Consider the following 18,845-nt stretch of genomic DNA (forward strand, 5'->3'; position numbering starts at 1 on the left):
CTTTTATTTTTATTAATACAAATAAATTTGGGTAATTGCATTCAAAATGTCTATTATTATGATATATTTAACTTATAAAATATTTGTTTAATACAATTTTTATAATCCAAACTTAAATATTAACTAGTCTAGAAGAAGAATGTTGTCAAAAATTAATATAATCATTTAAAACAAATTTGAATATGTAAAAACCAATCATTTTTGTATATACCTAATATGAAAGGAATTTTAAACCAACTTTTAACCAAATTTAAAATTATTACTGTAATTAAAAATGTATATTAGTATAAAGTATACTAATTTGATAGATCACTTATAAAAAAACAACTTGAATAACTCGGTGAACGTAAAAATCACAAATTAATATATTTTTTTTAATAACATACATTTTTAGAATGTTAACAATAATAAACATTTTAATCGGGGCTTCAAAAAGTTTTTTTAATTACATTTTAAATGAAAAATATTTAAAAAATAAATTAAAAAATCCAATTATCAATATAAACATGATTTAAAATGAATAATAAATAATAAACATATAGTAGCTATGCAAATTTAAAAAATAGTTATAAATTATGTAATAAAAAATAATATTTGTCCCTTTTGTTTACCAAAATACATAACTGTTTATTTTTTTGGTTTTTTTTTTTTATTAAATATTAAATATATTTATTAGTTAAACCTAAATTGGAAATTAAGTAAAGTTAAATGAAATATTTTATAATTTGAATTGTATTTACATCATACGTATAAGTAGTATGTATCATATAATATTTTAGTCAATAAACACTTAAAAAGAAAAAAAATAATTTTATGAAACTTATTATAGTTATTTTTAAACAAAGAATAGGTAGTACGATTTCATTCACGAAAATAGTTACAGTGTCAATACGTGTGTCGGAGTGTATATCATATAATAATAAATTAATCAAGCTAGTAAAATATTATAAAGGCATTAAAACAACACAAATAACAAAAATGTTCTAGAATACTGCTGAATGAAATCAGTTTATTTAAATCGGAACAATATGGAAAATTGTCTTGTAGAACATAATTAACAAAATAAAATAACAAATGTCTGTTGTAAATGATAGGAAAATGGTTATAAGCTTTACAACATTTATTTACACGATAAACGAAAAAATATTTTCTAAGTCATCTATATGTTCATGTTAATGGACATTTATATATTATAAAAATAATAAATGGACATATTTATGAAAAATATGTAATTTTAAGGTACAATATGGTATTATAACCATGGTCTATTTAATGTTCGTATAAAATTAAATGCTATTAAGTATTATACGTGATTTTCTTTTAAAAAATAGAGAGATACTACACCCGTCTACGTCATATAAAAATACAAAAATTATAGGTTGCAAAAATCAAGTTGTGTTTAATTCTAAGAATACCAATTGACTTTGGATAATATAATCAATCATTATTTATTTGCAAGAAAAATAATCGTAACAAACAGGTATTTATAGTTGTGTCGAAAAATAAAAGTGGATGATCTCAAACTGTTTTATATTCACTCGTCGACGTTAACTATTTATTATACTCAGTAATTATACATTATGTATGTCACTCACGCATTTAAGACTTCTAAGAAACGTTTAAACATGTTAAAATAACGGGTTGTAAACTTATAATATAGACATTCGCCCAACATTGTATAGTATAATAAATAATTGTATTATTTAAAAACATACTATTTATTTCATAATATCGTGTAAATAAGTAGTATAAATATCAATGTAATATATATATTCCTTTATAGTTCATCCTAATATACATGCCTTATATGATGCTGATTTCAAATTTACATTGCGCCCTTTATTGGTAAGAGTGCATTTCATTCGAACAAAAAACGACTTTTGTTCACCAATGTCTTTGTTAGTTAAAATATCTTTCAATTCAGCTTGGTCGCAAAGATGAGCAAATTCATAAATTGACTGTCCGATTAAATCGATCTAAAAAAAAAAAAATCATTAGTTATATAAACATTATACATACAATGATGTCAACAAGTCTAGTTACGTCCTGTAATCGTGGTTCACACACATGTTAAAGTTTACACGATCGTTTTAAAATATAGTAGAAGATACCTGTGATAATCCTAAGTAGCTGGAAATATTTTCTGATATGAATATTATATCTCCGTCAGCCGTGGTAATTAATACAATGCCATCCAATGCCTTGTTGCATATCCCACTCATGTTTGGAGGACTATCTTTTTCATCGGGTTTTATATTAATATTTGCTAAAAAAAAAATTCATAAAAATATAAACATTTTTTCGCATAAATACATAGCTAGAATGAGAAATTATAACAATAGATTTTTAGAAAAATAGAATAATTTAACTGATTAATAAACAGCTAAAGCCTATAGGTATATTTCACCTCCCAAGGCTAACAGGATTTCTTTCTGACCCCGTGCATTAAAATATTTCACAATAAAGCGTATTTTTGGACTGTTGTTTTCTTAGGGAAATAACTGTAAATCATTCAAACGTTCAAGTTGTTAAATATTAATATCACATTAGAATAATAATTTGATACTACAGTAAAAAAATACGATTCATTTTGAAAAAATAAATAAAATTATACCTACACAAATTATTCTAGTTACTATCACATATTAAGGTAGATATTAATACAAAATATGAAAAACTTGCTGGACCTAATACTATGAATACATTTTGAAAAATATAATTATATATATATGATAAACCTAATACGTATAATGCATACACAGTACCTATTATACATAGTTATAATGTACATAAACAGTACAATAATTAATAATAATGCATAAGTATATGACATATTAATAATAATAAATAATAAATATAAATACAATGTAATAACATTGCTATTTTATAAAAAATGAGTAATAAAATAGAATTATTTATGCATTTATCTTTTAAAGTCAAAGTAAGAATACAAATAATACATAATAAACTAAAATTAAAAACGCATGTTTAAATTATGAATAACCTATTCAACTTCGAATTACTACTCGATTAAAAGTACGAAAATCAAGACCTTGAAATAAAATTAATATTTTAAGTTTTAGTGTTTCTGGTATTGAAAAGAAAATATTTCAAGTTATTGTATTTTTTCGACATGGCAAACGTGGGTTTTTAAATGTTTAGTTTTTAGGTTATGAATGCAAATTATGATAGATTTGAGTTTTAGTACATTAAATCATTATAAACTATTTAGTAATAATATAAGGTACTTAACCTTTAGCCTAACATAAAAATATTGAATTAAATAAAAATGATAAGTTTATACGTCCTATATACATTCAAATATAATAAAACAAAAGAATTGGCGTTGTTGAACGTTTTTCGGTTATGTTGCATAGTTTATGGACAAAATGCCCTATTTAATGAGCTTTAGTCAGTTTGTGTGCACTTAAGTTTTATTTAAGATAAAACTAAAATATACCTTTATGCTAGCTGTGAAATATAAATTATAAAGTGCAATTTTAATATAAAATTGATTTAAATTGTTTTTATTAACAACAGAATATGTTGTTTAAATATTCTAGTGTTACTGTAATAATAACTTTCCTTTACTCATGATTATTACAATTATATAACATAATTTTAAATTATAATTACTTGATGATAAAGCGTCCATAATTTTGAAAGATGCAATAGTCAATCGCATAATAGTTGCTTTATCTAACTGACTAATAACGGATGCTGGTAAAGGTAATGCTGATCCGAGATCTGTAAATATTTCGGTCTCTTTACTACGTCTAGATCGAGCCGCATCCCTTGATTTTTCTTTTCGTCTCTCAGAATTTCTGAAAAACACATACATTGTATTGAGCAAGGCATTTATATAAGTTATCAGTTTAACATTTGAATTGAGGAAAAATGTAAGATTATCAAAACAAATCACAATTGTTTTAAATTTTAATATCACACCATCACCATATGTTATAGATATATACTCGTATATACTAATAAGTTTAGTAAATACAAATGCTAAAATACACACGTGCCACGTTTGTTATATTAAATTCAATTAAATATTATTATACCAACATCACAATTTTAGTTGAATAAAAGTAATGTTTCTATTTATAGACAATATTTGTTTTAAGTCATACATTTTTAACGTATTTTAGATTTTAGATTTGTGGTTTTAAAAATTTTTCTATAGAAAACACATTTTAAACCATAAGTATTTCTTCTGGGTGTTGTCTGGTAGCAATATAGTTATTAGTTATATAGTTATACCGTTATAGTGATATATTCAATGACGATAAACATTTCGATTTTATTAAAGAGAGCGACTTTTTATAGATATATTCAACAAGTACCTACTTATTATTTTTAATGAAAATAGGTACTTATCATAAACATTTTATCACAGTTCATAACTATGGATATCATGTGATCATTTGTGTATACATTACAAACTTATTAATTATTAAACAACTATATAATGTATTATTTTACCATGTAAACATACTGTTTTATGATATATTCAAAACAATAACTAAAAAAACAAACAGTTGAATGATAATGACCTATACTCATAACCTACCTACTCTCCGAAAGACGAATGGCGCATTGGGATCTATTGAAGGTTGTTGCGTTGAAAGCAAATCGAAGGAGATATCTACTAAAATATATTGCAATTGTAATTGTACATATTTAAAAACAGATGTATACAACCTGCTAATTGTATGTATGTTTATTATACATTCACAACAGAATTGACATGTGGTATTAATATAATATTTATAGTTTATTTGTTTCTAACTTTTAAACGGGGTTCATACTTTTTTAATGCAATTTGTACCAGGATTATAATATTTACATTATATAGGTAGATAACTCGCAAAATGTTGAAAAAGTTATAAAAAATAAATAGATGCATTTTTCATTTACGTAAATTAAAGTTAATTTAGGTCTTATATATATCATTCGTATTAAGCATTCACTCGATATGCATCGATATGCATAAAGTATAACTGACTAAGACGATAAATTCTAGTGAACATTTTATAAATCTATAGAGTACAAGATAATTTCTTTAGCTCATCTACAGTTTACTTTAGTTAACTCATCCACAGGTCGATATGCGATAAAATATATGAATTATAAGTAATAACACATACCTACCTTACCTATAGACATAAATATTATCTTTTTAGTATCCGAATATCAAAGTAACACTTATAAGTTATGAAAAACGCATAGAAAACTAAAATCAAATTAACTATTTCAAAATTAAAATTTTGAACAACACTTATTCTAAAATTATCTTCCCATTAAATCATTCACAGTTCCTATAAGGAATTTAACAATAAAAATATAATTAATGGTCTAAATAATCTAAATGAAAATGTTTCATTTGTAAGATGCGACATAAAGATATGTTCTATAAAAACAATAAATATTTATAAAAAAAATAATACATTACATTAACCGGTTAACTAATTATTCATAATATTATAATAATCAAAACAAATCTATCTATCTATCTATCTATACATATAAAAATCTAATGCTGTTTGTTAGTCTCGCTAAAACTCGAGAACAGCTGGACCGATTTAACTAATTTTGGTCTTAAATTATTTGTGGAAGTCCAGAGAAGGTTTAAAAGGTGAAAGAATATGAAAATGTTTGGAATTAATTTTTTAATATTAAATTTAAATTTACATGCTTATTTGCATGGTGTATTTCGAATATTCCCGTGACCGACCACGATAGTAGGTTTCCAGCTACCTGTAACCTGACCTTTTTTCTTTTGTGTGTGTTTTGTCGTCAGCAACGTGTACATATAGGTATGAATTGTTCCGTGAAGTAAAACTCGACAATCTATCTACATACTATCTTCTATCTCCATAATATATTCTTATATATAGAAATCATGTGTCACAATGTTTACAAGGGATGAACTCCGAAACTATAAATAATAATCCAACTAATAATATATTAATTATATTATGAATCTTCTTGATTTTTTTTTCTAAACGAAAGAGTATATCACGGAGGTTTCTATCGCAATAGCATTTGTCTAAATTAAAAAACCTCTGAGTTATCTATTAAAATAAACGTGTATTGTTAACGTGTTAATTGTATACACATAGGCGTAAATTGGGGGGGGGACTTTGGCGAGCTTAGCCCACCTATATATTTTAAAGTTTTTCAAGAAATTTAAGGTTATTTATTAGAGAAAATTATAAAATGTAAAACGTAATTCCTTATCAGAATATCCGATAAGTATATGTGTAAATGTGTTATGTTTGCTAATATTTAAGCTTCATGTATGAATTTTGCGTTGTAAATTTATAATAAAATTAAAATGATTGAGGTATACTTAAATATTTTATAACGACAACGATAAAAAGTTATGTATTATACATTTATACGCCGTTAAGTAAATAATTTTGAAGTTTTTAAATACCTACATCTTAATATCTTATATGATAAATGTTACAATAAAATTGTTCTATGTTTATAATTTAAGCCCCCCCCCCCTTCTAGCAAGGCAATTTTACGCCCATACATGTACATATACATGTTCTCGATGCATTCCGAAACTACTCAACCGATTTTGATGAATTACGATCAATGCGTGTAATTTTATCTCCGTCATAAGATACTAGATAGGATAGTTTTTATCCCGGTTAATGACCTCAATATATTACCTCTTTATTATGTTTACGGCTGTGCGATTATTTAATGGATTATTCGAATAATATATTATTTTTAACAAATGATATATAATCGGTTAATTGATTGAAAAAATGCAACTCTATATAGGCGGGACAGTTATAGGCAACCAAACTTAACGCGGGTGCATTTTGTACGGGCGACGAAGTGCACAGGGACAGCTAGTATAATATAAAATAGTATAATAAATTCAATATCAATACATTATAAGTAATAACATTATAATAAATACATATTTAATTATAAATATTGATTTAAAATAAAATATAGGTATGAGTCAGATTCATAAGCTAAAAAATAAATACCTAAATTAAATCATATGTCACAAATTCACAGTCATAAGTCATAACCAAGTTTCAAAGTTTCAACTTTCTCAAAAGAAGTCAGGTATCATACTATAGATTATTTTATACGTACATATTCATAGTTATAAAATACTTTAAAAGTAATAAAATTGAACTGGTTAGACTTTAGTGATAATTCATAACTAATTAATTATATAATATTATGATGTTAAGAAAACGTTATCAATAACTTATGTTTTAATAATGTCCGCGTTCAATTTTAACAGAAAAATCATTAATTTGTAATCACAATCTATCTGAAACGTATAGATAAAATAAATCTATACCTAAATAATTAAACAAGTATAATATATTCATATTATTAACTATAATATAATAACAAAATGTTAGTTATCATTGTTATCAACAACTTTTTAATTTTGTACAATACGCATACAGTAAACAATAAACATATATTTTGATATTATCTTTCCAATTTCAATTGTAATAAACATTAGGTTCATTTAAATATAATTTTTAATTTTTCAATTTTGTACTAAAACTTATTATGTATAATATCTACATTTAACAATAAATTAGATCTGAGAGTTATTCGAAGAGTATGCACCTATACATAATGATTTGATTTAAACTAGCAAAAACTGTTACTGATATTAATTTTTGTTTCAGTCTGCACGTGTTCGTTGAAGTATGTAGACATTTTATCACGCACGTAATATTTTACCTGCGAATATGAATAACGAATAGGACTATACAAAGCATTGACTTAATAAGAACAGAATTTATGATATAAAATCTAGCACATAATATTAACCCTAAAATAGCCAATATTTTTATTACAATTGTATAGAGCTCCTAATTGATTTTAAAAGTATTTAATTATTTTTTTTTTTATCAAAATCGAACGGGAAATACATGAATAGATAAATTGATACATAATATAGTTACAGTCTATTCAGTCTAGCCTTACAATTAATATTAAAGCATAATCGTAACATAAAAATTAATAAGAATATTATACAATAAACATTAGGTATACATTATAAAATAAAATACATATTACGTATACAATTAGTTTTTAATACTAATGTTAAGATAATGTTACTGTTTTAAAGACATTTGTCCAAATACTCGAAAATTTGATCACAAACATAAAACATAATAAATTAATTAACAAATAAACCCAAGATACACAGACATTTTACGCATACAATTGTATAACTCAATAAAAAAAATCTATAAAAAAAAAAGAGAAAACTTTATGTTATAACAATTTGGATTGTTAAAATAAAATTAGGTAAGTAAAAATATGACCCTTATATAATATTATGCTTTAAAAAAACTAAAAGTATTCGTTTTATTTTCTTAATAATAAGAATTATTTTATGCAAAAATAATCAATGAACTCCTATTAATATGTTTTAATCTGCCAATTTCACAAGAAAAAGTTCCAAATTATTGTAATATAAAATACTAATAATATAAAAATAAAATATAACAAATTTATTGCAATATAAAAGAAAAAATAATCATACTAATCAACCATACTGACTATACTTACATAAGTCATTTAAGAAATTAATAAATGAATAAACATACTTATAAAATGCTTTAAAAAATAAATATGAAATCCATATATATACAGTTAAAAATGTACATTAAACTAAATTATTGTATTGGTAATTTAAATTAACATTGATAACTTTGGTATATACAAATTGAAGTGTTATTTAAAGATCCGTGTACAGTTAATGACTAAGAGTAACCAAACTTAAAACTATTTTTAAACAAAATCAGTTAAAAAAAAAAAAATTAATTTATAATTGGTTCAAAAAACTGTTCTAATAGGTACGTTACGTTACTTCAGTTACAATTTAATTCTAATAATTTAAAATTAAAATTAATTAGTATTATTTTCTCACAATTTACAAAATATTTTAAGATAATAATAAAATAAAACAAAATCTACTAACCCCATGAAATATCTTATACGTATGCAAAAAAACATTTTCCTGTGAACTCGTCATCATATTTCACTTCCATCATATTATTGTATACGCTAAATTAAGATACTAATAATAACTTAGTTGCCATATAATATATTATATTTACACATGGTTAAATAGCTATTAATTTATATTATATATAGAAAAAATATATTAACGCTCAAAAATCTATTGAATTGCATCAAAACAAAACAAAAAAAACTTGTAAACGAAAAAAATCAATTATAAAATATAAAATAATTTCTACATAATAATATACAGGTAAAATATTATGTTAATAACAAACAAATATAAATAGCTATTTTCAACATATTATATTATATAATATACTTTAACGATTGTATTGCTGTACATATTTCGTGATATTTTTCTGAAGAACTGATATGTGCACAACGTACAACTATAAATCTAAACACCTTTTAACTGAAAAGCTAGAACAATTGTCTTTTTACCGGTTACCAGGTATAAAAATTAACCAGTTAAAGTATATTTTCTTAAAAAATCATAAAAATTGTATTAAATATCTAAATTAATAACATTCATACACCGGTTTATCAATTTATAATAAATATAAAAACAATTTAACTAACTAATAACTATAATCTATAATACCTTTTTAGATTAACAACACTACAACATGTCTACAATCGGTCAATAGCTATATTTATAGGTACCTATTACCTTTATATTATTCTTCAGATTTAAATTTATCAAATTATATCTGTACTTGACTATAATACACTTTTATAGGATTAGTAGGTATGTATCATGTATTCACCATTCACGTCAATATTGCATTTTTTATATTTTACACTTAATCAATCATTCGAAAAATCAGGAAATGAATATGACGTAACCTAACTTTTAAACAGATAATTCAAGAGAGACTTTTTTCAGATTATAAAATAATATATTATACAAATTATCAAAGGTCATTTAGGTTCTATATAGTATATAGGCATATTTATTAAAACATTTTTTAAACATGTTTTGACATAGGTATATGTTTTAATTGTTTATATCAACAACCTTATCGTGAACCTTTCTAATCATAAATATATTTAAATTATATACGCATTTTAATTTTAAATCATACAAAAATAATACACCCATAATCATGGATATGTGCTCTTTCTATATTTAATTTTGTTTATACAGTAAAATGGGTAATAACTAATTACTAAATATTAATCATAAAGATAAAACTAAATAACTTAATATCTATACATTTTTAATAGCATATTTTTGTACTATACTGTTATAATAATAGCTATATTTTTACACCAATTAAACTATAGCATAACATATTTATTCATAAGTGGCTGTCTTGAAATAAATAGTTGGAACTATATAGAATATATAATAACTATTTTGAATTAACTTTCATCGACTAAATTACTCTACCAAGTACCAAATATTCAATTTAAATGTCAAATTAATAATGATTGAGACATATACTACCGTCTTAATACTATATTATTCATTTAAATTAACATTATTTATCAACATTTAATGTTTTAAAAAAAATCCTCAATTAAAATCGCTGTAACATATTAATTTTTAAATAAACAATATGTCAAATAAAATATATAGTTAAAATATTAATGTAAACCTGTTGATAACACTGTTATAGCCACTATATATCATGTTTGAAGATATTTGGATTTTAATAGTAACATAAACATACATCTGCAGGTACATAACTTTAGTGGCGCAACCAAGGGGGGTGTTTTGGGTGTCTGGATACCCCCTTAGAACCGTAACTTTTTTCCATAGTATACTGCAAACAGATTTGAAAATTTATTGGGGAACTACTGTATACGATACTGGCGGACACCCCCCTTGAAAAAATCCTGGTTGCGCTACTGCATAACTTACATAGTAGGGATTTATATTTTTTAAAATTTATAAATACAGTTATATCTAATAATAACTATACCTATCAGTTATTGAGAGTTGTATTACAACGCGAAACATAATCCCATACCAAAATCCCAAAAAGTTTATGTTGTATACTGAACTCTATTATACTCACCAACCTACCCTTCATAATGAACATTACTAGTAAATATACAAACTTTGCAATATTACATACATAATACAATAAAATATTTTTTTTGTGGATCATATTACACACGTATCCACTCAACTTACGACCGCAACAAGTATAGATATAGGGATCGGTACTACTAACATAAAATATTAAACATTTTACAAAAAGATTGTTTGTTTCTCAACACATACTCGTACGTGCATTATACATATACAACAATTTTATTCATGTGTGTATAAAATTGGATAATGTACCTCAATATTATGTGAAAGTTTAACACGTACCTACTACTCATTTATTATATACATAAACAGAATGTTTTAAAATAAGTAACATTAAACACGATATAAATTAAATCGATGATTTACAGGTTTTTCTGCTAAAGACACATTATACATTATACTTCTAATAAAATAATGAAAGTTTAGACTATTAGACTACAGTAAAAACTGCAGATTTTAATATTTCAAGCTACCTATTTGGGCCTTTATAATATGTATTTTACTTTTTTAGAGAATAGTTTTTTTTTAAACTTTTTATCAGAAAATAATCTGTATAATTATAAAAAATGTACTAAACCATTAAAATAAGAGATATTCATAATCAATAATAATAAAATTCATTTAATAAAGTAACCATCAATTACCAACACTAAACTATTTGAACTTATTTAATTTGGTAGCTGGTCACTCAACTATCCTATAACTGACTACGAGGATTGCCGAGTCAACCAAGGGAAAACAGTTCGGTCATAACGAATGGATTAGGGTAATTTTGTAATGTGTTTAAGCAATTGTATAACTTCCTCCTACACCATCTAAACAAAATAAATTATAACGAAGCATGTCGTCAGAAGTGTAAAGAGAAAACCCCCTTTTTTGAGTACAATATTATGTTTTTGGAATTGTTGAATTATATGTAGCCATGTAGGATTATGAATTTTCTTTCACAATATTCTGTATAGAACTAAAAAACTTGTTAAATTAGAACCCAAATGCTGTTCGACTCGTCATTGACACGTAATGTTTGAATTAAAAAAACTTTTTTTAGTTTACAGTGTAGAGTGTAAATGCGAATTCATCAAAGCGTGGGATAGTATTTAATTTACCATCATTTACCAATTCGATTCGGTTATTATTATTTAATGAATGAAATAGCTGATTCAATCAAGTGGATTGACATTATTTAATATTTTGTCTACAATAGAACAATAATTTTTAATTCAAACAACCATAATAAATAATGTCTTTTAGTGGCCTACCTACACCATTATTTGGATAATGCAATTATTAGTTGAGGATTATATTATTACTTATAAGATTAATTATACTACCAGCGATATAAAAAATGATTAGCCCACTATACAATTCACAGTTCCATTTTTGTCCATCTTGTTTTAACTTTTAACTTATAACTTAAAAAAAACAATAATACTTCATTTTACTTATACTATTACAGGCCTTTTTAAAACACTCGTTTTATAAACAAAAATTGTGAATAAATTTAGTAGAAACGTTCGAAATAAGTTTTTACCTAATTAACTATTTTCTAATCTATTAAGATAGAACACCAATTATTGCAATTATACTAATTTCATAGGCATAAACATTCACGACGCGCGACGGTTGTATAGGTACAATAAGTACATATGACTATAACTATTTCTAGTTTAATTTGAAAAAATAATTAATAACAGTTGTTTGCAGCAAATATCTTCAATACTTGATTTAATTGCGTATGTTATTGTATTAGTTTAAATTAAACCCAAAGAAATATTTCACAAGTTAAAATTATAATTCCCTACTATTAGATTCTAGTAGCCTCTAATTTTTCTAAACGGGAGACGGATTGGCTTGGCGAGTTACCAAGGAAAACTCGGTGGCCGCTCAAAATATGGACCGGTTTTGAGTGTTCAGTCGTATTTTTTTTTTTTTTAAGTGATAAATTAGTACAAGCATTTGTAAACCATACAATTGATTCGATTTATTTAAACCATACAGTAGCTGTAGCTGTAATCAAACATTAGAAATTCTAAAATTCAGTAAGCCGATACCTTGCTAATCCGGCGCTGCTCTAGACATGACTAAATACTTTGTTTTATCCTAGTTAACTTCAAGATTTTGTGCAAATAAGCTGCTTTAATTAAATAATTTGATTTTGTCCTTACATCATGCCACGTGTTGCTCATTATAACAAAAGCATCTCATAAGCAGGTTATGTATATATTAAATATAATATCCTCATTATTTGACGTATTGCTCGTATTAGAATTGATCTTACTACTTTCTCGAGTTCTAATTTGAAAAGAACAGCTAGGTGACTACTGACTGTGCATCACACTATCTAAGAACAAATCTTAACTTTAGAACTTAATTCGTTGTTCCGTTTCCAAATTTCACTTTCCTTAAATTACGGGTATGCACTCTTTTATTAGGTGATAAATATAGGGATTACAAAATATCCTTCTATATTCCGTTCGCCGAGTGAACGCAACTCGCTATAGCGCATCTAAATAATAAAATTTCACCCACCGTGCAGTTGTACTTGTTACCATAATATGGATAGTGGTGGGTGATGCACGGATTACGAAACGAAGAGTTTCGGTTGTCGTCCAGTAGCGTTTTCTCAGGGTTTTTTTGACTAAGTATAAAGCCATTCACAATACGAGTATATAATACTATAAATATATGAACATTTTAAAGTTGTAATATTTTACATAGCTATATAACTCACTTTAAAATGATATAATATCAATAAAAGCATATGTAATTTTCTAGATAATATTCTTACCTTTAAATTTGATGATAGGTACCTAAATAATATAATCTAACATCACAAAATGTGTTCTACTAAACGCAAATTTGTTATGATGTACGTTAGTAAGACAGAGACACGCGAGTACGGCGTCCTCTTAAGTGTCGACGAGTCGTACACATTTTAGACGAGTAAACATTTTTAAATACTGATATTATGATCATTAGTCAATACTAATGATGCATTAGTCTATAGAAAAAATTCAAAATTACAAAACGCATTAAATGATAAACTGAATATTCTACGTCGTGAATTATAGTAAACAAGACAAAGTAAGTAGTGTCCCCTTCTCACCATATTAATTTGTTACAGAACAGTGAATCAGTGAATAACTTAACTAGAGATGAATGAACAAATTAAAAAAAAAACTTTTTAATACACGGTTAAATACACTATGAAGGATAAAATATAAAAAAAATATGTATAACAAATATATATTTGTTATTTCATACACACAGGTACAGTATTACATACAGTAACCTATGGTTGAGGAAAATTATTCACTGTAATGAAAAAATAAATAAATTTAGATACATACACGAAATACATACGTATACACGTATAGTATAAATATATTATATACTACTAGGGGGCAAGTGTAACTCGATCACGGTGTTTGCAAGTAAAAGAAAGGTATCTGTAATTTCAATCAAATCTCCAAGAATACCTAACATGAACGTTGGGTATAATATGAACAGAATAAATTATAACGAACAACAATATACGTAAAACCTCGCATAGCTAACGCTATAACTCGGCGTACACACGAGACACGAAAATAATATTATATATAATGCAAGTGGAATCAGTTTTTTATTAGATATATAATATTATATATCACACGATTATTATACAAATGATCAGACGAAAAGCGTGAAATAAATTGTGAGACACCACCACACAAGCTCGTCGTATAAATATATACCTAACTCAAATTGAAAACTATTGAATGATTTACGTATACCCTCTAAGAAATTGGCAAATTACTGTAATAACCATGGTCCATGATACTAACACTATTATCATTACTTATGAAAATCATTTTACGTTTTTAAAGAAAATCCCTCATGTTATTATATTATTATTATCTCACATATTTAAAGTAAAAATAAAAATGTATGTTTAAGTATACAGATATACATACATATATATAATAATGTGTAACAATATCATCAACTCGAGCAACATATCAGTCGAATTCCAAACCACATTCTGAATAATTATAAGATCAGTAATTCATATACGTTATACGTCGTCTATGTATTGGTGGATTTCCTCAGGTTCAAACATTATCGCAACAAAATATACTTTAACCCTATTCAATATAAATGCGATTTATATAATTTTGACAATTTACATAGTTATTAATACCTATAGTTTTGAAGTAGACAACTTCGGGTCGATGGAGTAAATCTCTATGACCAGTTAGTAGAATATTAGTAATGTAGCAGTGAAGAACGTACGTACTAAGTATACATATATAATAATAAAATATTAATTGGTTTTCTGAGAAACAGTAATCAAAAACCTTGAAAGTTACACCTTAAAAGAATTAATTAAAATTTCTATTTTTAAGTAAATATAATATATTTTATTTTATATTATAACAAATATTGTTGATTTACTATTTGCCTAATGGTCTAGAAAAAGATATTTGTTTCCATTTTCAACTACTAATTATTTTTATTTAGACAAATATTGCATACAAGTAAAAAAATCTGAAATTTTTAATAATATTGCACTTTAAAATTTAACTCAAACCGGTTTGTTATTGATCAAATAATTTATTTAGTGTACAAACGCATAATAAACTTCCGGGTCATAACTCATAATTATTAGATAAATTCATTATATAAAATAAATAAGTAACAGCCAAACAAGTTGTTAGGGCCCTAGATAAGGGAAAGTTATATAGAAAATTTTACTTCAATGTTGTAGGACTTACCCTTTTATTTTTTTTAGCTTGATAAAATAAAACATGGGTAATCGTGATTTGGTTCACATTTTTTTTCGAACTGGCAATTATTAGATTTGTTTGATAACAATTAATTATTAATGTTTAATAATTTAAACCGTTGTTCTTTAACCAATAATGTGTCGCCGAATAAATCCAAATATGTCACGAAGTATACGTATTAAATGACACAAAATATTCAATCATTTTAGATACGATTTACAAAAACTAATGGGTATTTATATAATTTCTATGATAGTTAAAAATTCGTTCTATTATCGATATATTTTACATATTTTATATTTTATATTTTTATTACCCATTATTCTTATATATTTATTGTATCACCAAAACACAAAGGTTGAGAAACATTGGTTTAGACTATAGTGTACTAGGGAGGTTTTAGTGGGCAGTTGTTTCCCGTTTCTATTATTATTAGTTTGAAGTCCCATTATTGTGTACTATAAACGCATAGAAGAGTGATATTCGTATTTTATATAATTTATTTATGTTTAATTATAAAATATTATTATGCTACAATAATTCAATTTTAAATACACTTGAACAAAATTTAGGACCTCAAAAAATGATTATGTAACTTAAGTCATAACTCCCACAAGAAGGTGGACTAGCCCCATTGGCGCAACTAAGGGGGACTTAGCCTCTAAAAATGTATTTTAGTCTCACAAATTGTTTTAACTATTTAAGATTTAATAATAATATAAGTATAATATTGTGAGAGACATCCTATCAATATGACATCGAAAATTATTCAACAGTAAATTGTATAAATATAAAATATTTATGTTTATTTTCAGAGCCGTGCCGTGAAGGGCCTAGCGGGCATGCGCCCCAGGCACATGGTTTAAAGGAGCGCCAAAAAAATTGAAATATTTAAATAAAATAGAGGGCGAATATTTTTAATTTTGCCCTGGGCGTCAATCTTAACGGCACGGCTCTGTTTATTTTGCAATATTATGTAATTTAATAATAATATTTTTATCTAATAAACATTATGCGGACATGTAGTAGCGGCCAGCGGCATTACAGCGGTCGCCGTCCTATATTTTAGTTTTATTTTGGTGATTAAAAATGAACAAAAAACTTATTTAGTATTTTTAATATACAAAAAAAGTTTCCAGTTTTACTCGTACAGTTGGTACTATTGGAAATGAAAATAACCCAGACGATCCTCCTAGTTTTTTGGAAAGCATGAAAGTAAGTAAATTAAAAAGGGGCTGAAGCCCCCCGATATTTTAAACTTAGTTGCACAAATTAACAGCTTAGGGTGTCAAATTAAGGCATCACTATTTTGAGACTAAAGCTTCATTGAAATTTAAAACCTGTTACCGGACCTAAAATATAATATTAGTCACTTACTCATTTATACCTACATATGTTCTTTAATTTGTATTATATTATTATTTTAAGCAATACAATTTTTGGTGAATTTCATTTCAATATCAAAACATGGAGCCACATTATATAAATAAATAATTTTATCAATTCATGCTACTCTTTTCCAAAACATTTGGTAGAGTAATCCAAAGGCCCAAACCCCTGTACCAGCCTACATCAACTATCAGCTTCTAATCTACTAATCTGCATGCTTCTTTTGAATTGTATTGAATTATACTGTTACACAACTGCAGTATTGTTATTAATAGATGAGCTATTTACCTAATAAGTTATAAGTTTCTGATTATATATTATGATTTAGAGTCGTGAAAATAAAGTTTGGTAGGTACTTTACTATTCAAGAGTTATCATGATTAAAAGTAATACATAAATAAAAATCCACAAAAGAAGGAAAAATTAATAAATAAAACATGTGTCTAGTGACATATTTATATTACCTACATGTTGCATGCATTTAACATCAATATTATAAAAATGTAATCAAATCTTCTAATAATCATAACTATACAACGTTTTTCAAAAAATATGTATGAAAATATTTTAAATGATCTTTTAATTTTAAAACAGTAGGGAACTTAACTTTTAGTTTAAGCAATTACTAATAAATTATCTAGTTAATAGTAACCCATAAGTAAAAATATTTCATTTTAACAATTAAAATACGAAGGTAAGTTACTAAATTATCTATCACTATATTTTATAATTGGCTTTAAAAATATATAAGTTAATACAATAGAAACATACACAAATGTACCTATATTATTAATGTATAATATTCACAAATTCAACAATATATATATATATATACTTATCTATATTGATATATTAATATATTATCTAGAATATCAGTTTTTTACTAGCTGGAGAGTTCTTGAATCTTTTGTTATTACTTAAATATGTGTGATGGGCTAAGGGCTAATATGAATATGAGACCAATACCATTAGGGCAGGGAGTCTCTACTTCTACACTAAAACAAAAAAAATGTGCAATGAAATTCATTAGGAACACTACGGACTTTTAAACTTATATCTAATCTAACAAGACAAATTTTTATATTGCTATTTGAAATATATGACCTAGAAATGAGGAAATATGCAAAAAAAATCAGTGGTTGAGACCATACTCGTTATATAACTTAAATATAAACGTAGCTATAATTGTAGGTAGGTACCTACCTAATACATATTAAATTAATTTTTTTGTTTAATAGCCTCTTAACTATCTATAATAATAAATTAAATTTATATATAGGTATAATATGTTATTATAAAAAAATAAAAAAATAAATTATGATTTATGAGATTAAATAGGTATAAGATAAGTTATATATATTTTTAGTTAAAATACATATTTACAACAAAGTATTAATGTTTAAGCAATGGCTCCCTTGTTGTTTAAATTGGAAAAAAAAGGTTGGTAAATTCTTTATATAATTAAAATTATAAATTAGTTTAAATATTAATAAACATAGATTAGGTAGGTAATTGATGAGATCTTTATTAAAAATTATGATGGAATTCAGATGGATGTGTAGTAAAATGTCTACAACACTACATGAAAACAATACAATTTGAGTCTTATA

At 25.1% G+C, this 18,845-nt stretch overlaps 1 protein-coding gene across 1 annotated transcript in view; it reads right to left on the reverse strand.

The window, feature by feature from the left end:
- LOC132918137 (hypoxia-inducible factor 1-alpha-like) overlaps nt 1-18,845 on the reverse strand; it is a 51,258-nt gene that overhangs the window by 27,387 nt on the left and 5,026 nt on the right. Inside the window, exons 2-4 of the mRNA XM_060979249.1 lie at nt 3,637-3,824; nt 2,112-2,266; nt 1,803-1,976 (exon numbers count right to left, since the gene is read on the reverse strand). Coding sequence (XP_060835232.1) covers nt 1,803-1,976; nt 2,112-2,266; nt 3,637-3,824 — 517 coding nt within the window. The remainder of the gene's footprint in view (nt 1-1,802; nt 1,977-2,111; nt 2,267-3,636; nt 3,825-18,845) is intronic.

This window comes from Rhopalosiphum padi, chromosome 1 (assembly GCF_020882245.1).
Source record: "Rhopalosiphum padi isolate XX-2018 chromosome 1, ASM2088224v1, whole genome shotgun sequence".
NCBI lineage: Eukaryota > Metazoa > Arthropoda > Insecta > Hemiptera > Aphididae > Rhopalosiphum > Rhopalosiphum padi.